The 25,813-nt window shown below is 50.4% G+C and overlaps 1 protein-coding gene across 2 annotated transcripts in view; it reads right to left on the reverse strand.

Annotated features, from left to right (window-relative positions):
• Positions 1 to 319: 319 nt before the first annotated feature.
• The window catches only part of Cpt1a (carnitine palmitoyltransferase 1A), a 67,383-nt gene continuing 41,889 nt past the window's right edge, over positions 320 to 25,813 (reverse strand). For both annotated transcript variants that reach the window (XM_052712248.1, XM_052712247.1), the window contains exons 7-19: positions 24,235 to 24,312; positions 23,100 to 23,207; positions 22,473 to 22,560; positions 19,316 to 19,511; positions 17,186 to 17,374; positions 16,420 to 16,525; positions 12,141 to 12,257; positions 9,009 to 9,173; positions 7,852 to 7,986; positions 6,295 to 6,447; positions 3,789 to 3,902; positions 3,465 to 3,557; positions 320 to 2,344 (exon numbers count right to left, since the gene is read on the reverse strand). In XM_052712248.1, the coding sequence (XP_052568208.1) occupies positions 2,258 to 2,344; positions 3,465 to 3,557; positions 3,789 to 3,902; positions 6,295 to 6,447; positions 7,852 to 7,986; positions 9,009 to 9,173; positions 12,141 to 12,257; positions 16,420 to 16,525; positions 17,186 to 17,374; positions 19,316 to 19,511; positions 22,473 to 22,560; positions 23,100 to 23,207; positions 24,235 to 24,312 (1,629 nt within the window). In that variant the 3' untranslated portion in view covers positions 320 to 2,257. The remainder of the gene's footprint in view (positions 2,345 to 3,464; positions 3,558 to 3,788; positions 3,903 to 6,294; positions 6,448 to 7,851; positions 7,987 to 9,008; positions 9,174 to 12,140; positions 12,258 to 16,419; positions 16,526 to 17,185; positions 17,375 to 19,315; positions 19,512 to 22,472; positions 22,561 to 23,099; positions 23,208 to 24,234; positions 24,313 to 25,813) is intronic.

Genomic DNA, 25,813 nt, shown 5'->3' on the forward strand with positions numbered 1-25,813 from the left:
TGGAGGACGCCTTTGGCCTCTGCATGTACCCACACAGCTGTACACACGAGCATATGCCACACAGGCACACAATTACACGTTCTGAGAAGAGGAAACAGCCATCATTCATGTAACATGTGTCACTAAGCACCTGCTGTGGTGCGAGGCACTCACAAAGGAGTGGTTGGAGAATTGACAGAGGCGGGCTCCACTGCACGCTGCTCCTGAGTCAAGTACATGAACAGTGCTGTCCCCCACACTGCCGGAAGCCATGCTCAGAAGCCAGGACTCGTCATATAACCCCAATGATTAGTATGACGAAGGAGACAGGGACAAATGCTGTAGTAGAAGGGATTAATGTTTTATTAATGGTCAGCTACACTCATTCACACATGCATTTCTAAGATTTATATCCAGACAGCATATGGTATTTACAGGCAATGGACAGGTTAGGATACCGAATTCAAACCAGCTACAGTAAGACTACGTTTTGTTCAACATTAAATTAAATACATAATAGTCTTACCTCCTCCTTTCGACACACACAGTGAAAGCCCACCCTTCTGCCTTGTAAGGAATATGGAATTGCATTGGTAACTGCTCAGGAGCAGCAAGGACACTGGAAACCCGAGTGAGGAATGTGACGCTTGGGCACTAGCAGGGCTCCTCGGGGTAACCCAGGTTGGTCAGTGGTCATGAACAGCGACCCTTAGGTGGCTCTGACTTAGGTTTGTTTCTGCTCTTGCATTTATGTTGCCTTTTGTTTTCTTGTTTTTAAGAGGAAACAAATCTTTGGCCCTTTTAGGTGTGATTATTTTAGATTACAAAATTTATACATGTATATGCATAAGACATGCATAAGCTGCTCACCAGCACCTCTGGGCACTCTGGTCACCCCGCCCTCACTCTCGTGCTAGTGCGAGCACAGGGGCAGGGATTGAGCCAGGCCGGAGGGCACACTGAAGTTTTCAGAAAAATAAATACATGATTGAAAACACCGATAGCTAAGCTTGTCAGGACAGGATGGCGATGGGGGGAGGGATCCATTATTCTTAAGTTTACATAATACCACACAGACTTAGTGTGGGATTGCCTTGCGGTCCATCAGGCGCTTTCAAGAAAGGCACTCCCATTGAGGGATGGCATTTAGGTACAAAGCACCCATCACTTGAGACCCCTGAGTCTGTCACCAAAATGACCTCGTCTTCTATGGAATTGAGAGCAGGCCTCCTCTCTGACTGGGTGGGATTAGAAGGTAATTCCATTGATGTCCAGGGTGTTCGTCTCCTGCTGCCTGTGAGGCTGCCTGTGTCAGTTCTATGCCTGACTCAGTGACCAAGGTCCTACTCCCCTTGCCACCAGCTGCCAAGCATAGCAAGCCACACTCTCCGGCTGGCTTCCAGCTATGGAGCCTTTGACTACCAAGTCCCTCCCCTCTGCTGACACATGCCTGTTGTTTTGTGGCTTTTAATGGAACTGGTAATGAGACTCCAGCATCACTGCCTTCACCAGGGACCTGGTCTTCTGGGGGGAGGGGAAGTGCTTACTTCCCTATGTAGGAAATCGTGAGGGGAAGCAACATCCTCACATATCCACCCAAAGACTTGACAGATAAGTCTTCCTAATGCCCCACTTCCCAAGGGGCTTCCGTCTTTAAGGCACTGGGTTTTGGAGACCCGTGAGGGTGGTGACACTGAGGAAATGGTGTTCTGCTTCCTGGTAATGTGGAGATTCAGATGCGGACTCCCAAAGGAATGACGCCTGGCACCCGCAGCAAAACCTTAATCCCAAGCCCAGGCATTCCATTAGTGCATTACGTGTGTGTTAGCTACAGCTGTTACCTCCGCTGGCTCCGGAGACACTCTTGCACAAGGTGACGTCTGCACCGCCTGGGTGGAGTCAGGCACCCTCCAGTCCCAGGTATTTATAGGTTACCCCAAGGAAGTCTTGTCACCTCCAACACGTGTGAAGCTGCAACCCCAATAATCCAGGAATCCACCAGCATTCTAATCCCTTCATCCAGTAGGAGCCGATTCAAAAGACTTCAGGGGACTGTGCCCAATATTCCTGGAGCCAGGGCATCTCTGGATGTCGTAGGGTCACACTTCACACGGTGGAGCCTACTGTTGTTCTAGGGAGACAGACGGTAAACCTTCTGGAAGGAAAACTGAGTTTTAGAAGAGCAATTTTCTGCCTGTCCTACGATCAGGAGCGACGCCTATTCTTCATTTGGTTTGTATCACAAGAGTCTGTTTTCCTTCCACGTGCCTCAGGAGGGTTACTTCTTAGAGTTGATGGAGAGGCCAAACAAGGTGATGATGTCCATCATGGCTTGTTTCAGGTGCTTCCCAAAGCGGTGTGAGTCCTGAGGGAAACAGCAGAACACCACATCAGCAGCCGGGCAAATCCCAGCAACTGAGAGGATGAGGCAGGAGCATGGACTACATCAAGTTCAAGCCCATCCTGGGCTATAGCAAGACTATCTTCAAAAGCCAAATGAAAGGAGCTGGGGAGATGGTTCAGTGGACAAAATGCTTGTGCAAACCTGAGGACGTGAGTTTGAATCCCCAGCACCCACATAAAAACCAAACGTGGCCTTACCTACGTCTAACCCAGCTGGGGATGGGGGCAGAGGCAGCGAGATTTCTGAAAACCTGCTAATCAAACAGCCTAGGCCCAAACTGAGCTCCAAGTCCAGAGAGAGACCCTGTCTCCAGGGAATAAAGAGACTGATAGGATAGTTACTGAGTGCTCTCTGCACCCATGTGTGCACATGTGCGCATGCACGCACACGCACACACACCAAGAATTAAAATGGAATGCAGAGGGTCTCCCATTATCTTCTGTCCTGGGTTAGTCCAGCCTCCTGTCTTCCTACTCTCTGAGCTCTGCAGGAATGACTGAAGGGATGAGAAAAGCATCCTGAGCATTCAGTGGGGGACAGCCCATAGGTGACCTGCTATGTAGGTGGATGGGTCAGATCTGAGGCCTCCCTATCACTCTGCTCTATCCCAGGCTATCTTGGAACTCTCAACCCTCATGCCTCAGCTTTCTAAGTAGTGCTAGGATTACAGGTGTGCACCTCACACCTGGCTTCCTGAACCACACTCTCACGGACTCTGGGTCGATGGTGGGGGTTGGCAGCCTAGAAGCTTTTGTAGAACTGGCTGCATAAGGGCTGATGCTACAGAGGTTCCCCCGGGGCTCCTCAGACGGCACCAAGTTCATGTGAGGCCAGAACTTGTTTACAGAGTTGTTTAAAACAGAATGACAGAAACACATACAGACACATACACACACTTAAGACCACTGCTACCAGCAAAGGTAGATAAACGAAATAAACATACACCTTTCAAATGAGTAAAATTCATCTATGTGAAAATACCTAAGCTAATAAACCTGAATTAATGTTTCTGTTAAAGATGTGCTCCCTCCACAAAGGAAATTACCCCATTTCTGGAAAAAGGAGTTCCCAATATACTCACTGTCTGAGGGCTAGAGAACTTGGAAGAAATGTGGAAGTGGATGAAATTCTCTCCCACAATAATGTACGAAACACCATAGCCATCATCAGCAACCTGCAGAGAGAGAAAGGTCATTTTATCACTAGGAAATGAGGTCATGTGATGGGGACTTCCTGTTCTCAATATAAAACTGGGCAGCAGTGGGGGCTCACCGCTGGAATCCCAGCACTGGAGAGGCTGAAGCAGTGGGTTCAAGGCCAGCCTGGATATGTAGTGAGGGGTTCAAGGCCAGCCTGAGGGCAATGGATGGGCTTGAAGTTAGTGGATAGGCCTGGCTGTACTTACTGGTCCAAAGCCACCTCCACAGGACACATATTCGGGGTGTTTCTCAAAGTCGAACAGCTCCACTTGCTGCTGAGGAGTCTGGCTTGTGGATAACCTCCATGGTTCAGACAAAACCTGTGACAAAGCAAGAAACATCCAAATGACACTTTCCCACCCCTTCCTCCTAGTGAGCATCGCCTATCAACTGGACACAGCTGAGAATCACCTGGTTGGGAGGGGGGCGGCACATAAAGTATTCTCAGCGGAGTAATTGTGTCAGCTTGGCTTGTGAAGGTGTCTGTGGAAGACTGTCCTAACTGATGCAGGAAGGTCCAGCTCACTGTAGGTGGCTCTGTTCCCTAGACAGGGTGTCCTGTATAAGGAAGCTAGCTGGACAGAGCTGGAGAGATGGTTCAGTGGTTAAGAGCACTTGTTCCTGCAGAGGACCCGGGTTTGATTGCTAGCACCCACATGGTGGTTCACAACCATCTATTACTCCAGACATCCCTCTGGGCACTGCACACACGTGATGCACATACATATATATATACATACAGGCAAAACACTAATAGATGTAAAAAAATATATATATTTTTTTCTTCCGAGACAGGGTTTCTCTGTGTAGCTTTGCGCCTTTCCTGGAACTCACTTGGTAGTCCAGGCTGGCCTCGAACTCACAGAGATCCGCCTGGCTCTGCCTCCCGAGTGCTGGGATTAAAGGCGTGCGCCACCACCGCCCGGCTTAAAAAAATATTTTTAAAGAAAGTTAACCAAATGTGAGCCTGTGCACAGCCAGCAAGGAGCATTCTTCCATGGTTTCTGCTTTGAGTTCCTGCTTACATTCCAGCCCAGACTTCCCTCAGGGATGCTGTGCCCTGGAAGTGTAAGCCAGATAACTCCATCCCTCCCCAAGTGGCAAGTGGTCTGAGTGTTTTGTGACAGCAGCCTGAGGAACCCTAACAGGGAGACAAGGAAAAGAGCCCAAGGGCCGAACAAAGATTAAAGTGTGTGAGCAGGGGGTCCTCCCCTTGACCAAAGCACCTCTCACTTAGGAGGTGGAGGACAGTCAGTGGGATCTGGGACAGTCTCTAAGAGCCCACCTCTAGATTTTCACGGATTTTTTAAGCTAGTTACTATATTCGGCCACCATTAAAAGCCAGTATGGTGATGTGTAACTATACTCCCAGCATTCAGGAGGCAGAGGCAAGAAGATTGCTAGTTAAGGCTAGCCTAGACGACAAAGTGAGATCCTGTCTCAAGAAGACAGGAAAGCCAGGCTGAACACTTCGGAGGTGGAGGGAGGTTGCAGTTCAAGGCTACGTCGGCTACGTGGTGTGTTTGAGGCCATAGAGACTTGGTTTCAAAACAAAAAAAACCCAACAACCCCAAAAAACAATCCCAACAACAAAAAAACTTTTTTAGAAATCTGGATGTAGTGGCACATGATTTTAGTCCGGGCTATCTTAGGTTGCTGAGGCAGAAGAATCATTTGAACACAGGAATTTGAGAACAGCTTGACCAATGGTGACACTATCTTAAACTTTACATTTTTTTAAACTCACAAATATTAAGATCAAAGATGAAGCCAGGCATGGTAGTATACATCTTTGATGCCAGCACTTGGGAGGCAGAGGCAAGTGGATCTCTGTGAGTCTGAGGGCAGCCTGGTCTACATATTGAGTTCTAGGGTAGCCAGGGCTACACAGTGAGACCATGCCTCAACCCCCAAAAATAGATGACTGGAGAGATGGGCTCAGAGGTTGAAAGCACTGGCTGCTTTTCCTCTCTTCCCAGCACCCACAGGGCTGCTCACAACCATCTGTAACTCCAGTTCCAGGGGACCTGATGCCCTCCACAAACACCAAGCATGGTACACAGACATACATGCAGGTAAAACAGCCATACACACAAAATAATTTTAAAAAAGAACAAAAATGAAGGGCTGGGGAAATGGCTCAGTGGGTAAGAATGTTTTCTGCACAAGCAGGAAGACCTGAGTTTGGATCCCCAGCATCCACGGGAGAAACAACAAAACGGAGCAGTACCAATGCCAGCAACCCCAGTGCCGGGTGTGGGTGGAAACAGTACTAGAGGGCATTGCTGACTGCCAGTCTTGCCAAAAAATTGGCAAGGTGAGCTGACCCTGGACGTTCGGTTCTCAAGGGAATAAGGTGGAGGGTGACGACGGAAGATATCTGATGTCCTCTTGTGCCATCCACATGTGTGCGTACACTTGCTCACGTGAGTGCACACAGGTTCACATACAAAGAGAACAAAGGTGACAGATACTCAGTGCTCATCTCTTCCTAATTCCTTCCCATATTTTACTAGCACTCAGCTCCTGCTGTTGCTGTCAGGAAGGCCCACGCCAGCCTTTCCGAGCTGCTGAAGAAGCACGTTACCAAAGCTGCAGCTTGCATCTCCACAGGCCTATTGCCTTCTCACCCATGCTGATGTGCACGGCTGGAGCACTAAGATGTGTTCCCGACAAGCAGGCTGAGTGTGCAGCCTGGGGCAGGTGGCTTACCTCCTTCAGGAAAGGGGAGTCAACTGCGAGATACTTGGACACCACGTAGAGGCAGAAGAGGTGGCGGTCGATGCCGGCGCCCGTCATGGCGAGGCGGTATAGGTGCTGGTGCTTCTCACAAGCTATCTTGAACAGCTTGAGCCTCTGCTCTGCCTAAGGGTCAACAGGACAAGGGCATGCTTTGCACGGTTCTGTTGTGCACCGGGCCACTTTCTCTTCAGTGGTCTGCAAAAGGCTGTGGGGATGTGCCAGGGTTTCGTGACCAAGTGTCTTCACAGAGCCCCACCGGCCCACTATCCCTTCCCAGATTCTTGCCTCAGAAGGGCTGCTGGGGCAGGCTGGTTGTTGGAGAGGCATCCTGTGTGTGTGGGGGTGTCTGCTGTGAACATACCCCTGTGAACTAGCCAAATGTGGACCTCTAAAGCTGTTAGAGTTCTTGTTAAACCTGGAGCTCTACCCCAGCTGTCCCTCAGTTTATTTTGTCACAGAAGATGAGTACTAACCCTCGTTGGCAATTCTGCTAAAACAGTACTGTGAGGGCTTCAATGTGACCCGAATGGAATGCTTGCTGCACAGAAACATGAGAACCCCAGCTCATTCCTCAGGCCTTGCTGACCAGTCAGTCTAGCCAAAAGAGCAAGCTCCAGATTCAGTGAGAGACCTTGTCTCAAAATACAAGGTGCAGAATAAGGAGGAAGACACCAACATTGACTTCTGGCCTCCATTCACACTCATATATACACACCACACATACATATACACATGCATACACTTACACCCACACCCACCACAAACACATACACACAGGCTGCTTTGGGTTCTTCTGGACATTAGAACATCATCTGAGCACCATGTGCCCTTTATATGGAGATATGTCTAGGCACTGACCCTCCGATGACAGACCCGGCCTCGCAGGAGCATACTGAGGATTCTAGTGACAGATCGAGTCACTTGCCACTTTTTTTCCCTAGAGGAAAGAGAGCCCTCCGCGGGGCTCTCTTGCAGCCAGCCTATTGTCTGTTGGTGGTAAGCACCTATCCGGGGGCTTGGGGACCTGGGCACAGATCTGCATGTGGCCATGTGTGAGCTGGGGCCAACAGTGAACTGAATTCACCTGAGTCTACCCTTCACAAAGCTACTACAGGGCTCCCACGAGGCAGAGCACAGGAAGTCCCAGCTTTGTCGGGTAGAGCGAGCAACGGGCTCAGAAGACCCTAGGGCCAAAGTCCACTGACACCCGTGACGGTGTCGTGCTTCCTGTTCCTATGCTATGCCCACTCTCACATGAACGTTCTCAGTACATAATCTCATTCCCAAAAGCTCAGTGGACAACACTCTGTATGTGTCCCTCCTGAACTTCTTCATGCTTTCTGTTCCTTTGCAAAGGAAAAAGCATGAGGAGCTGGGGGAGAGGAGCAGGGGGAGGAGGTGTGAGTGGAGGGGTAGATGGGGGAGGAGGAAGGGTGCATATGGAAGGGCTAGAGAGCCTCAGGACCGGCGTTCTCGGGTCTTCTGGGAAAGCACGCACTGTGCCGTGCTCTGCCACCATGGCCTCACCGTTTTCATGGGGTCCATCATGGCCATCACGAAGTTGCAGGACTCTGTAGTGCAGGAGCGTACGGTCTCTGTCCTACCCTCTCGGAAGAGTCGCGTCATGGAGGCTTCGTACGTGAGGCAGAACTTTCCCATGTCCTAGAAAGGAAGGAGACACAGCTCAAGGCTGACAGGCTGCAGTGACCATCTACATCCACAGGGAGAAGTGGCCTGGAATGGGGCTGGGGAGCTGGGAGTCTGTCCCCACTTTATTTAAATTTTAACTGTATGTGTGTGGGTGTTTTGCCTGCATGTACATCTGAGCAACATGTATGTGCCTGGCGTCCAGAGGCCAGAAGAGGGCATTAGATCCCCGAGGACTGGAGTTACAGATGGTTGTGAGCTGCCATGTGAGTGCTAGAAGTTGAACCCTGGTCCTCTGGAAGGGCAGCCAGTGCTCTAAACTGCTGAGCCATCTCTCCAGCCCCCTGGATGGTCCTGGTTTCTGTTCCTAGACACGACTAAGGCCATCCACACCCCGACGAAAGCCCTCCAAGCTGATGTGAATGCTTGTGAATACGCTTAGGAAGGACAAGGCACACAGCAAGGTCATGGCCATGAGAAGGTCTGAGAGACACAGGGGAGGACAGGGGCAGGAGGGCAGGACCAGGGGGATGAAGAGGCGTTCAATCAGTGTGGCCATGGACAAGAGGGTAGCCCTGGGAGCTGACAGATGCAGGAAGAAGTCCCTAAGAGAAAAGCCTGTTTTCAGGATGGGACAGAAGGGTCACCTGGGGCCACCTGTGGAAGGCGGGATGGGAGGTACCAACAGCTGTTGAAGCAAGGGGAGTCTGCAGGCGGGGCTGCCGACAACTGAATGGATCCTCTGCAAAGGCTGGCCCATCTCTCCAGCCCCTATTATAAGGTTTAACTCTTCATTTGTGTATGTCTCAAACTGTCTCTTGTCTACGATAGAAGCTACTACATGAGAAGGATGTAAACCAAGGGTGATCTTCAGTGTGACCTTCCACGCCTCAGTACCTCAGAGACCTACTGGGCTGATGTTTGGTATCAGCTGCCCTCCATGCTAGGCTTTATACTCCCTCTGCCCACTAGGGAAACAGCCCAGACGCGTGTGTAGGACCCCACCGTGCCCACAGTGAGCCCAGCTCCTCTCTTACCTTGTAATGTGCCAGCTGCAGCGCCAGCTGGATGAAGGCATCGGGGCTCGTCCGGCACTTCTTGATCAACCCTTTGCCAAAGGTGTCAAATGGGAAGGAATGCAGGTCCACATCATTTGCCAGGAGACTGGCACTGCTCAGGGAAGCCTCTATGACCTCCTGACACTGTGGAGAAAGAAGCAGGTTCTGCTCAGCGGGGAGCACGACAGGGCCAAGTTTGGAGATGTGCACTTCACCTTCTCTGGGGTTTTTTTGGAAAGGCGACCTGGAAGCCCCAGTGAGGCAAAGGCACAGCATCTCTACCTCACCTCTGGAGAGACCCAGTCAGGAGCCACAGCTCCTGCTGCCCTTGAGACTGTCCTAGAGTGCAGCAGAACAGTCCTTCAAACTCATCACAGGCAACATCATCACAGCAGCTAGGATTATGTGGAAGAAACTTCTAAGGCAGCCCCTCCCCCACGCCCAGGTCCTTGTTTGGAGGGTCTAGAGAGGGCAGCTACTCTCTGCCTCTGATAGGACGATGGCCCTGCTCTTTAAGGAGAAGGTTTTCTTTGACGAGGTGGGCAGCTTCAGGAGGGACTAACAAGGAGTAGTAATGAAGGAAGGGGACACCTGCCTAGCCAGCCAGATCTGAAGAATTAACACTGGAGATCACTTAGGTGACAGATGTCATAGCCAGCGTGCCCTCACATTTCTTGTAGCCATTTGTATCTGATTCTGCCCCAACCATAAGTGGCCTTTGTCACCTTGGAAGATGCTAGACTATGTGGGTGACGGAAGGGTACCAGAAAGTAGAACTCCATCTACGGGGCAATGGGGGAGCCATCACCCGCGCTGAGTCAGACCTTCTTCTTCTGGCACAGCTGCTCTTGGGGCCACACGTTCCTGGAAGCAACCTTCACCCAGGCTCCGTGAGCAAGCTCAATAAACTCCGACCTTGGTGGGACCATACTTTGATTTGCCATTGGGGTCTTAGAGGGGCAGACTCTGTGTCTCCCCAGGGACAGACTTCTCCCAACAGACACTGAAGGTAGCTCCAAGCTGTGGGTCTGTTGCACAAAGCAAGCTCATTTTAAGGAAGATATTCCATAAAAGGGGCCATGAACGCATCTTCTGGACTCGACAGGACGGCTATGCTCATGAACTCACAGCAGCTGTGGCCGCCTGCACCCAGCAAGCCAGTTACCACTAGCACGGATGGGAGAGGGGCTCATAAGGCCCCACCTCGAGCTGAGGACTTCTTGGCTGCTCGGAGTGGAGCTGTCCTTTTTCTTTAGGGGTGAGGCCAATGGGAGGTTCCCTGCTCTGGTGGCCAGTCCACACCCACGAGCACACGGGGAGCACTAGTGGACTCAGTGGGCTGTTGTTATTTTATAGAGAATCTGGAGCGGTGGCTCAGAAGCTAAAGAGTGTGTACTGCTCTTGCAGAGGACCCGAGTTCCGTTCCCAGCATCCGTGTCAGGTGACTCACAGCTACTTGTGACTCCAGCTCCAGAGGATCTGACTCTTCTGGCCTCCAAGGGCACCTCACACACATACACATAACCCACAAGGGCATAGACCCATATAATTAAAAGTAAAAATTTAAAATAGGCCATGAGGTTGGGAGGAAGATGTGTCAAGGAGGACCGGGGGGAGTTGGAGGGAGGAGGGAGGATTGGATATAATCAAAATATATTGTTTACACGTGTGAAATTCTAGAAGCATAAATAATATTACTTTTTAAAGGGATCAGTGTTTGCCAGCGGCCAGGAGGCGGGGAGGGGGGGGGTGGCGGCAGGGGGAGGCCATGGGGTGTTTAAAGCAGTGACTGCTGTCTGATGTGTGCCAGCAGACACAGGACACACATGACGGTCCAAGCCTACACAACCTATGCCACCCAGATGACCCGGTGTAAACAGGAATCTGGTGATTAGCCAGGACGCTTCACAGGCAGACCACTCTGCTAGGGATGCTGAGCAGGGCAGGCTGTGTGGTACCCAGGAAATACCCGCATCGCCCTCTCAGTTCTGCCGAGAACCCAACACTGCTGTAACGTAAGGTGTGCTGGGGAGACCCAGTGATTGGTCAGCCCCGGCCCCAAGGTCAGGTTTCTCCATGGATCCCATACAGCCCTGGGACCTGAGAGCACTGGGTCTAGAACTTTACCACATGAGAAAGTACTTCTCAGGCTCCAGAAATTCCTACAGGCTAGGATTTTCCAACCCTAACCTCCCTTCTTCCCAGGGCTCCTATAAAAAAAAATCTCCTTACTGTCCTTTAAAAATAATATTATTTATGCTTCTAAAATCTCACACATGTAAACTGCAGTTCCGAATCTTCTGTTGCTTTTTGAGACAAGGTGATAGTGGTTCTCCTGCCTCAGCCACAGGGGCAGGGAGGACAGAAGTAAGCCACCCTAACATAGCCCCAAAATATCTATGGGGAGCAAATAATGTGTTAAGTTTTAACTATTATAAATTACCAATCTGGGAGCTGGAGGATGTAGCTCATTAGGTAGAGAGCTTGCCTAGCTTGCATGAAGTCCTGGGTGCCATCACCAGAACCAGAAAACCCACGGTGTGGTGAACACCTGTCATCCCAGTAGAGGATCAAGGCTGCCCTCAGGTACAGAGCAAGCTACAGTCTAGCCTGGGCTACATGAGATTCTGTTTCAAAAAAGTAAAAATTTAAAAAACCACTTAGAGGATTTCAAGTCAACATGACTTAGGTTTTTTTTTTGTTTGTTTGTTTGTTTTTTTCAAAACAGGGTTTCTTTGTGTAACTCTAGCTGTCCTGGAACTTGCTTAGTAGATCAGGCTGCCCTCGAGCTCACAGAGATCTGCCTGCCTCTGCCTCCTGAGTGCCGGGATTAAAGGTGTGCACTACTCAGCTATGATTTATGTTTTTATCCTTATTTGCAGGGAATTTACAGAAGCTCAGTGACTTCACAGCTGAAATCTCATCCGGGAGCCGAAAACTGAAGCCCCGTTTCCCTCAGCAGCCCAGGCCCCTTCTCCAGCTCTGGGCAAACAGCTTTCCCACTGTTTGGAAGAGCGCTTGCCTGTCAACAGAGCTCAGGACCGCTTCAGGAACACCATGGGAAAACAGCCTTCCGACCCAGGTGAGGATGCTCTGGATCAGCAGGCTTACCTCTCCTGGGATATCCCACTGGAGCCTGGTGGGTTTGGGAATACTGGGGTTGGTGTCTCCTCTACAATGTCCGTCCTCTGTGTAGCCCAGCTGGAAGACGTCGGTGGCCATGACATACTGAGGGGAAAGAAACAGAGAATGAAAACTCTAGTGAGCACAGTATCTCCTCCATGCTCAGCACAGGACACACCTGGGACCAGTCTTGGGAGTAGGGCAGCACCTTCCCCAGTGCCCACCAGCTGGGTGGTGGGTGCCCATTTCAGTTCAACACACATACACACAAATCTTAAAAGCCCAAAAGGGCAGAGACTGGGAAGCTCCCAGACAGCTGACATGTGGTTTCTAGAGGTCAGGGAGGGTAAAACGGTTCCAACGTCACTGCAGGTCACATCCTCTGCATAGCCAGTGTCCACCTGCACAGCCTTTCTGTGTTCTCTGCAATACCAGGGGAGTACAGGCTTTCCCCAGGATGCTGCCTCAGCTGTGTCTGCCTCTACCAGGCTTCACATCTCAGAATCAGCCCCGTGGCAACGTGACACTGAGCCTCCAGGATGAAAGCTGGGTCCCCGGCACTCTCCCAGGCACCTGGGCTCCATTTAAGAGGCCCCATCATTCCATCTGGTGGACAGAAAACTAAACTCTGATTCCACTTGTATCCTTGGCCTAAGGCTTCACCTCCTTAACCTTATCTTGACAGACTTACTTTAAAATATTAGCCGAGGGGTTGGAGATGACTCAGCAACTCAGCCGATAAGAGTCGGCTTGCTGCTCTGACAGGAGTTTGGGGATTGGTTCCCAGCTCACAGTCACCTGTAACTCCAGCTCCAAGGGATCTGCCTTTTGGTTGCTGCATGTTCTGTACTCATATGCACACAATAAACCTTAGAATCAGCCAGACCGGGTGGATATCTTAACCGACTTCTCTTTCTTCTTTTTCTATGCTTTTGGATGTTTGTGTTGTCTGTTTTATATGTGGCCCTGATTACCCAAGTTTTCAGTAATCCTCCTGTCTCAGCCTCCTAGGTGCTGGAATTATAGGCATGTGCCACCATTTGTCCTCTTATGTTTACCCTTGACAACTGTGCTGTGTGCTGCAAGCTGCCTGGGCCCCACAGACCTCCGACAGCCAGTGACAGCCAGACAGCTCTGTGCAAGTGTTATCTGCAAAGTCCCCGGGATGTCCTGGCCTATACTGTTGGGTTGTGCAGAGCTTCCCAGGGGTATGTGTGTGAGCTGCAGTGTCTGGGGGCGAATGGAAATGAGGCATCTGCACACATGTACATCCGGGCTGACCGAGTCCACATTTCTGCTGGCATCAGCTCAGGGCCTGGCAGGGACATAAGCCCTTGCACATTGCCATTTGGAGTCTGTGTGTTAGAAGTGCACTGGTGTCTTAAAGCTCCCAGTGCCTGGTTCTCCCTTTCCAGGCTTTTCCATGTGGGAAAGCTTCCGTTGATGAATCAGCAGCAGCTGGGACTTTGCCAAGACTCCAGGCAGAGGTCAGAGCTCCTGAGAGATGCGAGAAGGTGAGACAGGTGCCACTAACCTCGAGGGAAGGGGGATGCTTTGGAGAAGTGCGGGGAGGGGAGTAGGGTCAGCTAGTCCTAAAGAAGACCTCTCCCCTCCAGAAAGAGGGCAGAGCTCATGCATGAGCAGGAAGACTCTGCAGTTGATTTTGCACCACAAGAAAAGAAATCCCAGGCACAGCACTTTTGGGTGTGGCAGCGTACAACTGTGATCCCAGGAGCACTCTGGAGGCTGAGGCAGGAGGATTGCTGTGAATTGGAATTTGACCTGGGTTAAATGGTGAGACCCTGGAGAGAGGAAGGAAGAGAGCATGCCTAGTCTGAAATCTAAAATCTTCCAAAACTTTAAACTTTGTTGAGAGTTGTGTTAGCATTTAAAGTGTTTCCGATTTCTGGAACACAGAGCCTGACTGAGAAGCAGAAGGACGTTCTCCTTTGCTTTCTCTTTGCCTCTCCGTTTTGAGAAGGGTTTTGTTTTATAGTTCAAGCTGTCCTCAAGCTCCTGATCCTCCTGCCTCAGCCTCCTGGGTACTTGGGTGACAGTCACATGTCACCACACCCAACTCGGTATTTCTGAAAGCTGGGTTGGGAAAAAGGAGGGCAGAGATCTTTAAGTCTTAAAGTAATTTTAGGTTATTTTAGTAATTAAATGTTTTCAGTTGGGGCTGGAGGGATGGCTCAGAGGTTAAGAGCTCTGGCTGCTCTTCCAAAGGACATAGGTTCAATTCCTAGCATCCACCTGCAGCTCACAATTGCCTGTAACTCTCGTTCCAGGAGACCTGGCACCCTCACACAAACATACATTTAGGCAAAACACCAATGTACATAAAATAACAATAAATAAATCATTAAAAAGTGTTTTAAAAAGCTGGCACACGCTTTTTTTTCCCCCTTGAGACAGGATTTCTCAGTGTAGCCTTGGCTGTCCTGGAACTCACTCTGTAGACGAGGCTGGCCTCGAACTCACAGAGATCCACCTGAAGATCCAAGCCATATTTTCCCTCTTTTATTTTTTTTAAGATTTTTTTTTTTTTTTTTTTGGTTTTTCGAGACAGGGTTTCTCTGTGTAGCTTTGCGCCTGTCCTGGAACTCACTTGGTAGCCCAGGCTGGCCTCGAACTCACAGAGATCCACCTGGCTCTGCCTCCCGAGTGCTGGGATTAAAGGCGTGCGCCACCACCGCCCGGCTTTTTTTAAGATTTTTTAAAAATTATGTATAAAGTGTTCCACCTGCATCCCTGCAGGCCAGAAGATGGCACCAGATCTCATTATAGATGGTTGTGAGCCACCATGTGGTTGCTGGGAATTGAACTCATGACCTCTGGAAGAGGAGCCAGTGCTCTTAACCTCTGAGCCATCTCTCCAGCCCAGTGTACACTTTTGTTTTGTTTTTTTTTTTTTGGTTTTTCGAGACAGGGTTTCTCTGTGTAGCTTTGCGCCTTTCCTGGAACTCGCTTTGGAGACCAGGCTGGCCTCGAACTCACAGAGATCCGCCTGGTGTACACTTTTAATCTCAGCACTTGGGAGGCAGAGACAGGAGGATCTCTGTGAGTTTGAGGCTAGCCTGGTCTACATAGTGAGTTCCAGGACAGTTAGGGCTGTTGATATACAGAGAAACCCTGTCTAAACACCCCCCACACACACACAAAATAAGTTTTCAGTAAGATACATCACCTTAAATTTTTTAATTTAATTATTAATTTTATTATTCTGATGTGTGCGAGTACACACACGAGGCATTCCCCTTCTACCTTCATGTGGCTTCAGGGATTGAACTCAGATCATCAGGCCTTCGTGGCAAGTGCTTTGCCCTGCTAGCATCTCTCTGGCCACTGGTACACCACCATTTTATAAGCTAAGACTTTAAGCCAGACCTGATGGTACTGCTTATAATCTCTGACACTCAACAGGTTGAGGCAGGAGGATTCCAGGTCTGAGGCCAACCTGGCAACAGAGTGAGTTCAAGTCTAACATGTTTAATTTAGTGAGACCTGGTCTCTAAAATAATGGCTGGGATTGTTGCCTTGGTGTGGAGTGCACCTGCCTAGCATGTGTGAGGTCCTGGGTTTTATCCTGGGCAAACCCCGCCCCCTCCCACCCCCCCCACCCCATCCCCACACTCACACAGCCAGATTTTAATATGCATCTTTCTGTTTGCCCTCAAACTAGGGTAAACGGGAAAACCAGGAAGTCTAGCAGTAAGTTTATTATTTCAGATCAAGCTGCATGAGCTGAGAACCACAGTGTGACTTCAGCTGCATCAAGAGACATCACATGTGCCTATACTCAAGGAACATAAGTTACAGGAAACAAGGCTCAAATGCCTTTAACTCCCTGTGTGGTACCAACACCAGTGAAGAACGCTGTGCTGTGGTGTGAATGTAAGAAGTCCCCCACAGGCCCGTGTGTTTTAACACCTGGTCCCCAGCTGGTGATGCTATTTTGGGTGTTATGAACTTCAGTAGAAGTGCGCTACTGGGAGCAGGCCTTGAGGTCCACAGCCAGGGCCCTGCTTCCTGTCTGGTGTCTGCTTCCTGGTGTACTAGGAAGTGAGCAAGCAGCCCCCACATGCCACTGCCACACTGGGGTATGCCCTCTCAAAGCCTAAGCTAAAAGAAATCTCTCCTTCCTTCCTATCAGGTATTTGGTCATGGACCAGAGGATTAGACAAATACAGCCAAGTTCAAGTAGGTCTGGGTGGGTTTCCCAAAGCACCTTCCACATCCAGCAATAGGTAAGAACAGCGTGGCTCACCTCCCACAGATGGCCCACAATGGGCGCGTCCGCCCAGGAGTGCTCTGCGTTCATTCCTATCTTGCTGTTTTTGAAGACAACAAATGTGAGGGACTTGTCAAACCACCTACAGAAGAAAACGTGATCATGGGCTTCCAGGGTTACATCAACACCAAAACCCAAAAACTGTGTGTTTCTTTCTGCATGGACCAATGGCTTCTCCCCACCCCTGACAGTTTTCTAGGTTTCTACACCCCAGCAAGGTGATAATAAAGGGACACACAGGACACAGAGTCATTCATATCTTCTTATACCAGAGATAAAACGCAACCTGTGTGTCCTGGGACCAGAGCAGTGCAGACTACTGTAACACTGGGACTAGCACATGGCTTCTCCAGCCAGGCCTGGAGGCACCTCCTCACTTTACCACTCTGGAAAGGGGATCCAGGAGGGCGGGCAGGACCACAGCTGCTGCACAACCACAACCAAGGTCAGCACTAGCTCCTGGGACTGACCCCCCTCTGCCCTGTGTGCCACCTTCTGCTGGGAGCCCAGTGACACACAGTTAAGAAAGGTGGTGGGGCAAGCAAAGGAAGCGATCTCAAATCCATCGGGCCTGGGCTGTGCGCGGGAGTGTGGGTGGAGGGAAGCAGAGTTGTGTTTTGATGCTCATCCCTTCACAGTACAACCCTTGGGGTGGGGTCAGGCTCCAGGAGGCCGCTCCAAAGCACACCCAGGAACATCTCCCACACCCCCCATCAACTTGGAGATTAAAGGGAGGCGGTACCTGTCAAAACATCTGCCGTGCAGCAGAGATTTGGCGTAGCTGTCTACGGATGTCTCTGGGTCCTCCTTCCTGTAACCCTGCTCCGATTCGTCCAAAGTCACAAAGAATGCTGCCTTTTCCACCGCATCCAGGGACTGCTTATTTTTCCCACGTGCAAAATAGGTCTGCCGACACTTTGCCCAGGGCACTCTGTGGAAGAGGGAAGTGCATCTAGAGACGGCCGCCCTGGGTGGGCCGACGGCTCGGTGGACAACGGCGCTTGCTTGTTAGCACGAGAACCCGAATTTCACCCCGAGCCCTCATAAAAGAGCCAGGTGTGGTGGGACATGCTCCCAATCCCAGGTCTGAGGAGAAAGTCGGGCTCCTCAGGGCTCACTGGCTAGCCAGGCCACCCAAACTGGCATGCTCCAGGCTGGTGAGAGACCCTGTCTCCAAAATCAATGTGGATGGCCAGTGCCTGAGGAACAATACCCTAATTGTGTGTGCAAGAGCATGCACGCACACACACACTTGACTGGGCATGGGATTCGGATTAAATCAATAAATACTCAGAATGCAGTCCAGCCTGTTTCTGCAGCTACTAGGGAGGGGCACCCTTCCCTGCCCCAAACATCCCCCAGCAGAAACCACAACAAATGTCAAAGGACCTGGCCCTGGAGCCAGGCTCTGCCCTGAGCCTCTCTCAAGCATGAGTCCACTGATCTCTTCAGCACCTTAGACCCATCTTTCAGATGAGGAAACCCGAGGCACAGAGAACAGGCCACAACTACTTTGGAGCAGGAAGGAGTGAAGCCATCTGGCCCCTGAACACAGGTCACATGATACTCCTAAGATGATCATCCTGTGCCTACCACCCTGCTGAATTCGGTGTGAGGCCCATGTCCCTTCAAAGACCCTCTGCAGTAGCTTCCTCCCATTGCTCCTGGGTCCCTCACTCAGTCCTCAGCCTCCAGGCCCTCTATTGTACCTCCACTGCCCATCTCCACCCCACTCTCTGACAACCTTTGGTGTCAACACCCACAAATGCCACAGGTCCCCAGGGCACCCAGCCCTCAAGGCACGAGATGAAACTGGTTTTCCTTCTCAGGCCCAGGCTCCAAATGTCAAACAACACACAGCCTGTTTCTCCCGAGCGCCTGGAGCAACTGCTTCTTAAAGCGTTTGGCCCCTGGCCTTGGCTCCTGCAGCAGTTTTGAGAGCAGCTCTGGGGCTCTGAGGAAGATGGTCTTTTGTAAAATGTCGGTACTTTTGACCTCATAGAGCAAAATCTCCTCCCCACTCTCTTGTTCCACCTGCTCCTTACTCTGCTCAAGCAGGGCACAGGGCAGGTTCTCTTTCCCCGTGAGTCAGACTCTTACCTGATCCCTTTGCTCTCTTGGAGCTGGCCTTAAAGACAGGCTCACTGGGGGTGGGGGTGGGGGGAGGGACTGCTCAGTGGTATAAGGATCTGTGGCCAATTCACCTAACATCCTAGAACTGAGAAGGTGGAGCCAAGAAGATCCCTAGAGCTCATTGGTTTGCCAGAATAGCCAATCAGTGAGCTCCAGGTTCTGAGCACAACCTTGTCTTCAAAAAAAATAATATGAAGATACCTAGCGTTGACACACATGCACATACACTACACATACACACACACACACACACACACACACACACACACACACACACACACACACACACAAAGCAAGTCTCCCTGGCTGGGGGCTAGCTCAGTGGCAGAGCACTTGCCTCAGAAAAAGAAATCAAGAAACAAAGGAAGTTAGCTGGATGTAGTGGTACAGGACTTCAATCCAAGCACGTAGGAGGTGGAGGCAGGCGGACCCTGAGTTTAAGAACAGCCTCAGCCACATAGCAAGTCTGAGGCCATTAACAAGTGTGTCCACAGCCACGTGAAAAGGCTATGCCTTCACTTCTACCATGTGCCCTTGGGTGGCCCTCCCTGCCCACACACACCTGCTGTCATGTGCTGAATTCAGCTGCCCTTGTGACCTACCATCTAGCGGTGAGATTAGACATCCTGAAGCAACACTAGGTGCCACTGCTAGCATCAGTGGGGACGGACCTCATGAGGAAGAGCTCCTCAGAGCACTATGAAGCCCAGACTCAGGAAGGGTTTGCAAGGCCACATACCTGTCTGAAGCAGTGAGGGCGGCCAGCTTGGTTTCCCCGGGCTGAGGCTCTGAGGGGTCATCCAGGATATGCTGCATCTGTTGCTCCAGCTCTCGGGGCCTCAGCAGCCTCCCATCATGGTAGAGCCAGACCTTGAAGTAGCGCCCCCTGTGGTACACAACAATGTGCCGGCTGTCCTTGATGTGTTGGATGGTGTCTGAGGTAGTGAGGACACAAAGAGAGAGGAGTTAGAAGGCCTTGGTGGGAGCCTCAGATCTGAGTGTTCGTTTGGCTTTTTGAGAGAGAGGATCTCATGTAGCCCAGGCTGGACTCAAACTTCCTATATAGAAAACCAAGGACGGCCTTGAACGATCCTCCGGCCTCTACCTCCTGAGTGCTAGGATTATAGGTGTGTGGCCCTTGATTCTAGACTGAGTCACTCCTTTGGCTTAACGAGCATCTGTGAAACATGGTTGGCACACGTGATGGTTTGAATGATATGTCTCCCATAAGTCACAGGCATTTGGATACTTGGTCCCTACGGTGGCTATTGGGGAAGGGTTAGGAATGTCCTTTGGGATGGGCTTAAGGCCTCCTACCATCCCCAGCGCTCTTTTCTCTGCTTCCTGTGGTGGATCAGGATGTGAGCTCTCAGCTGCTGCTCTAGCACCATGCCTGCCTGCTGCCATGCTCCCCTGGATATGGGGATGGGCTCTATCCCTCTGGAACTGCCAGCCCCAGACAAACCCTTCCTTCTAGAAGTTGCTTTGGACAGGTGTTTTATCCCAACAGAAAATAATATAGCATTCTCCTCATGAATGAACACCCAGTTCTCACAGAGCTTATGAGTTATAAGCACCCAAGCTACGTAGTTACATAAGAGGGTACCCTGGAAAATGTTCTGATGAAGAAAGTGGAAAACTCCAACATAAAAGCTGTTTCAGGGGCTGGGGGGATGGCTCAGTAGTTAAGAGCATTTGCTGCTCTTCCACAGGACCAGAGTTCAGTTCACAATACCCACATCAGGTGGTTCACAACCACCTTTAAGTCTAGCTCCAGGGCATCTGGTGCCCTCTTCTGGCCACTTCATACACATATTTAGAGAGACACGGACATACATAAAAATAAAAAGAAAAAATAAATCTTAAAAATAGGAAATCCTTCAGCCAGGCATTATGATGGTGCACCACCTGGGAGGATCAGTAGTTCAAGGCCAGCCTCAGCTACATACAAGTTAGAGGCTAGCCTGGGCTACATAAGTCCCTGTCTCAAAAACAAAAACAAAAGCAAAACAAAAAAACAGGGGGACAGGGAGATGACTTGTGGGTAAAATCCCTTGCAGCACAAGCCTAGTGGTGTGAGTCTGATCCCCAGAACCCACGTAAAGGCAAGAGCAGGGAGCCAGCCCCACAGCACAGTCATCTGAGCTGCACAGGAGTGCTGGAGTGTGGCTGTGTGCCTCCCTCCCACAATCATACACACATAAACACAGTGAAAAAACTTAAAAAGAATTAACAACAAAAGGCTGGTTACGGCAGTGCATGCCTTTAATCCCTGCACTTGGGAGCCAGAGGCAGGTGGATCTCTGAGTTCAAGGCCAGCCTGGTCTACATAGGGGGTTCTCGAACATGAGACTGTCTCAAAAAAAAGAAAGCAAACAGATTGGACAACTAAGCAGCATGGCCCCGAGCACTAGCATGTGGTGTATATGACCCCACCAGGCACACTATATTTTAATGAGTTATTTGTTGTTTTTGTTTGAGACGGGGTTTCACTAAGTAGCCTTAGCTGACCTAGAACTCACTATGTACACCAGGTTGGGCTCAAATTCACAGAGATCCACTGGCCTCCACCTCCTGAGTGCTGCGATCAAAGGCGTTGTGCTCCACCACACCCAGCATTACCCAGATTTTAATATTTATCATCACTACTATTAAAGACCATGACAGAGCTGGCGAGACGGCTCAGCTGGTGAAGGCATTTGCTGCCTAGCCTGACCCCGCACGGTGAAGAAAAGAACCAACTTCCTCAAGATGTCCTCTGTAGTGTGCATCTTTGAAGGGCCTTTCAAATTTTTAAAAATTACATTTATTCACTTATCTTGTGTGGGTGCGCAAGCATGTGAGGACAGGCATGCCACAGTACGCATGCACAGGGCAGAGGACAACTTGTGGGAGTCGGTTCTCTCCTTCTACCACAAGGGTTCCTGGGATCAAACACAAGTATCAGGCTTGGGGACAGGCACAGTGACGTGCTGAGCCGTTTTGCCAGCCCTGAAGAGTATCCTTGACTCCAGTCCCCTTCTCGAGCTCTGTGTCCTGGCTGACAGAAGGTAAGCACTTTGCTCCCTCATGTGCCCTGCACCCCATGATGCTTTGCCTTCCCACAGCCCAGAAACAATGGACCTGGAACCATGAGGCAGACTAATCATTCCTCTCCTAAGTGGTTTTGCTCGGGTATTTTGTCACAGTGCTAAAAAGTGACTGATACTGTGCACTTGAACCCTGCAGGCCTGCATGGTACCAGCTGGTATCCATTCTCCCGCCCTATCTTTTCCAAGAATGTCTTAGGTTGGAAGGCAGATTATATGACCACGTTGCCTGGGCCAGGAGGCCAACAGCAAGAAGCTGGGCCATGATCCAGCTCCTTGGGCGTGGGTATTTTATAGCAAATCCTGCATGTGGGCCAAAGTAAGGGAATATTTCAGCAGGTCTGGGGAAAATGTCCAGTGAATAAAACTCTGAAGAAATATTAAAATCTGGAACTGACCCATTGTCTAGACCTAGTAAAGACAACGGGAATCCAGGCCGGAGCTGGGGTTCAGTTGGTAGTACACCTGTCCAGTGTGTATGAAGCCCAGGGTTCCATTCTCACACCAAATACTCCCAACAGTGACACATGCCTGTAATCCCATTGGGAGGCAAGAGGATCAGAAACTCAAGGTCATCCTCAACTATATACTGTTTTAGGCCATCCTGGAACACATGAGATCCTGTTCCCAAACCATTATCAATGACAGAAAACAAGGATTCCAAGAGGAGGATCATTCAGAAATGGAAGCTCTCAGGAAAGACCCTGCAGATCATCCTGCCCTCAATGTCCCCCAGTGTTTCCTGGTTCTGAGCAGCAGAGTGCCAAACGCTGGGTCCCAGGGGAGCCCCTGGTGAGCACCACCCACCTGTCTCCTCCCCAGGTATGCGGGAGGTATTAAAGAGTCGCTCCCACTGGGCAGAGCAGAGCGGAATTGTGGATCCCAGAAGACGAATCTGTAATAAAAATGTATTTTAAACCAACAGGCAAAAATCCCCCAGGAAAACTTTAAATGGAGTTGATTAAAATGCTATTTCCTGTGCATACTGCCCAGTCTGACTTCATCATCTCCAGCTGTCCCCTGGGGTAGTACCTGAGGGACTTGCTGAGCTGTGCCAGGGTACTGAAGTTCTTTCCAGATAAACACTTAAGCCACCCGAGGTTATGAAAGAAACAGTTCTCCTGAGCAGTTCACCAGCGTGTCACACACATGTGCAGGAGTTGGTTCTCTCTTCCCCCAGGAACTGAACACATGTGCTCAGCCTTCACAGGGTCTCTCACTGAACCTGGGGCTCCCTGGTTAGGTCCATTAGAGAGCCCCAGCTATTTGCCTATCTCTGGTCCCCAGTGCTGGGATTCCCATCATGCACCAATGCGCCTGGCTGGGTGTCACTCTGCTAGCTCCTCATGCTCTTCTCAAAGCCAGCACCTTATTATCACCTGAGCCCACCTCTCTAGCCTCCCAAAAGAACGTTTTAAAGGGAAGTTTCCTTACGGGTTTGAGTTCCTCACGGTCCAGCTTGCGACGATACAGCAGCATGGCGTGGATAGTGTTGCCGGCTCTTGCCGCCTGAATGTGGGTGGGGGTGATGTACAGCATCTCCTGTGAGGGAGGTGACAGCAGAGAGTGTTCATGGGGATGGCATGGTGATTTGTACACTTGGTGGAGGCCCTCCCTCCATGACACCAAGGTGTTCCTACAGCTATGCTCAGTTACAACCACTTTTTATATTTGTTTTAGGTTCTGGTGTTTTGAGACCAGGTTATATTATGCTCTCAGGTTCCTGAGAGCTAGGATTAAAGGCATGTGTCACTATGCCGACTTTACAGCTTAACAAATTGTTATATGGTGTCCCCATATTTGGACAGTTTTGTTATTGCTTTAAGTCCATTGTGTTTTTTGGCAGATTGGATTTGTTTTTTCTTTATGTGTCTATGTGTGTCTGTGTCTGTTTGTGATTAAGTGTACATGTGTGTGCAGGTGCCCAGCGAGACCAGAAGAGGGTACCAGATCCCCTGCAACTGGAGTAACAGATGGTTCTGAACCACCTGACATGAATGCTGGGAACCGAACTTGGGTCCTTTGGAAGAGCAGCAAGTGCTCTTAAATTGCCATCTCTTCAGTCCCAAGGAGGGCCTTGAACTCCATGTGTAGCCAAGGATGACCCTGAACTCCTGATCCCCCTGTCTCCAACTCCCCAGTGCTGGCCTGACAGGCATGAGCCACCACAACAGGCTCTAAATTTGTTATTCGATCTATTCTAACCCCAGCCTCCATCTGTTCCTGGGCTATAAATGCCAGCAGGATTTTGCTGGGCATGGTGGTGTACACCTTTTCTACCACAGGTTCAAGGCCAGCCTGGGCTTACTAAGCAAGTGCTGTTTGTCATGAAGGTGCACTTTGCAATACAAAGGTGTTTGTGCTGTTGGGTGGAGGGCAGGGACCCCACAGGCACAGGGGATCTAACACACAGGCCCCAGGTCGGAGCTTCACAGCAACATGAAGCTGTGGAAAACAGAAGCAGGAGCAAGAGGAGAGGAATCCACCCCAAGCCTCCCCAGGCGGCCAGCAGGGCTGCCCAGCATAATGCACACACCTTGGCTGCAGCCGTCACGGAAGACCAACTCACCATGGCATAGTAGTTGCTGTTGACCATGAGCGGCCCTCGGCCTCGCAGGTAGATATATTCCTCCCACCAGTCGCTCACCTATGGTGCAGACACAAACAAGACAGAGTCCTGAGCAGCAGCCATGCAGCTGCCCTCCCAGGACCAGCCTGCTCTAGATGTGCACAGAGGAGTCCTGCTCCAAAACAAAGCTGTCTTAAGCAGACAGGACACGAGTTGAGAAACACATTGGTCTTAAGGGGAGACCTGGCTAGACAGTAGAATATCATTTGGCACTCACTTTAAAAAAAAAAAAGTATCAGAGCTGGGGATGTAGCTCAGCTGCTAGAACGCTTCACCCCTAGCATGGCACAGAACTGGGCACAAAACTGTACAGTGGTACACACACAGGCAGGGGGATCAGGAGTTCCAGGTTATAGCAAATTCAAGACCGCTGTGTAGCAAGTTTGAGGCTAGCCTGGGAGCCACATGAGACTGTGTCTCCAAACAAGAGTAACTGCCAAAGTGCCCTGGCTGAGAGTGGGGTACAATGTTACATGCTTGCCCGATATTTACCAGGCCTTGGGTCCCATCCCCAGCATTGCAGAAAAACAAAAAAAAACAAAAAAACACAAATGAGCCCACATCTCCCCAATGATCATCAATCTTCCTCTTCCTGATGCCTGGGTCTGTCCCAGAGCTACAGCGATAAGCCAGAGGTCAGCATGGTTACTCTCCAGAGTGACTGTCACAATGCCACCCTGAGCTGCCCATTCACAACCCATGCTGATTTGAGCACTATGTTGAGGTACACACCTGGGAAAGGGTATGCACGAGAGTCTAGGTACACAGAAGTCCAGCTGGCCTATGATTAAAATCAGAACATGGCGGCCACTCATAGCCTGGGAGTCTTGTGGAGTCCTGCTCTCCTGGGCACAGTGCCTGTGTCTGGTACCCTCTGCTGGTTCTGTCTGATCCTTTTCTCTGTTTCTTTTGGCCTACTTTCTCTGTTTGCTTTTGTCTATTTATTATTTGTGGTTTTAAAATTTTTTTATTTTCTTTTTTGAGACAGGGTTTCTCTGTGCAGCCCTGGTTGTCCTGGAACTCACTCTGTAGACCAGGCTGGCCTCGAACTCAGAAATCTACCTGTCTCTGCCTCCCAAGTGCTGGGACTAAAGGCATGCGCCACCACACCTGGCTAAGATTTATTTTTCATGTATGTGTTTTGCCTGCATATATGTCTGTGCACCATGCATGTGCCTGCTACCTACTGAGGCCAGAAGAGGATGTTGGATCCCCTGGCACTGGAGTTACAGATGATTGTGAGCCACCAAGTGGGTGCTGGGACTCGAACCCAGGTCCTCTGCAAGAATGACAGGCACTCTTCACCGCTGAGCCATCTCTGTGGCCCCTTGTTTTGTTTTGGTTTTTGAAGCAGGGTCTGATGCATTCCAGGCCCATCCTGAACTCTATATAACCACAGATGACCTCGAACTTTGATCTTCCTGCAACTATCTCCCAAGCCCTGAGAATGCATGGGTGTGCCACCAACCAGGTGCAATGCTGGGCATTGAACCCAGGGCATTGTACACCATAGGCAAGG

This window comes from Peromyscus californicus, unplaced genomic scaffold (assembly GCF_007827085.1).
Source record: "Peromyscus californicus insignis strain IS unplaced genomic scaffold, ASM782708v3 Scaffold_4__1_contigs__length_199733344, whole genome shotgun sequence".
NCBI classification, from domain to species: domain Eukaryota; kingdom Metazoa; phylum Chordata; class Mammalia; order Rodentia; family Cricetidae; genus Peromyscus; species Peromyscus californicus.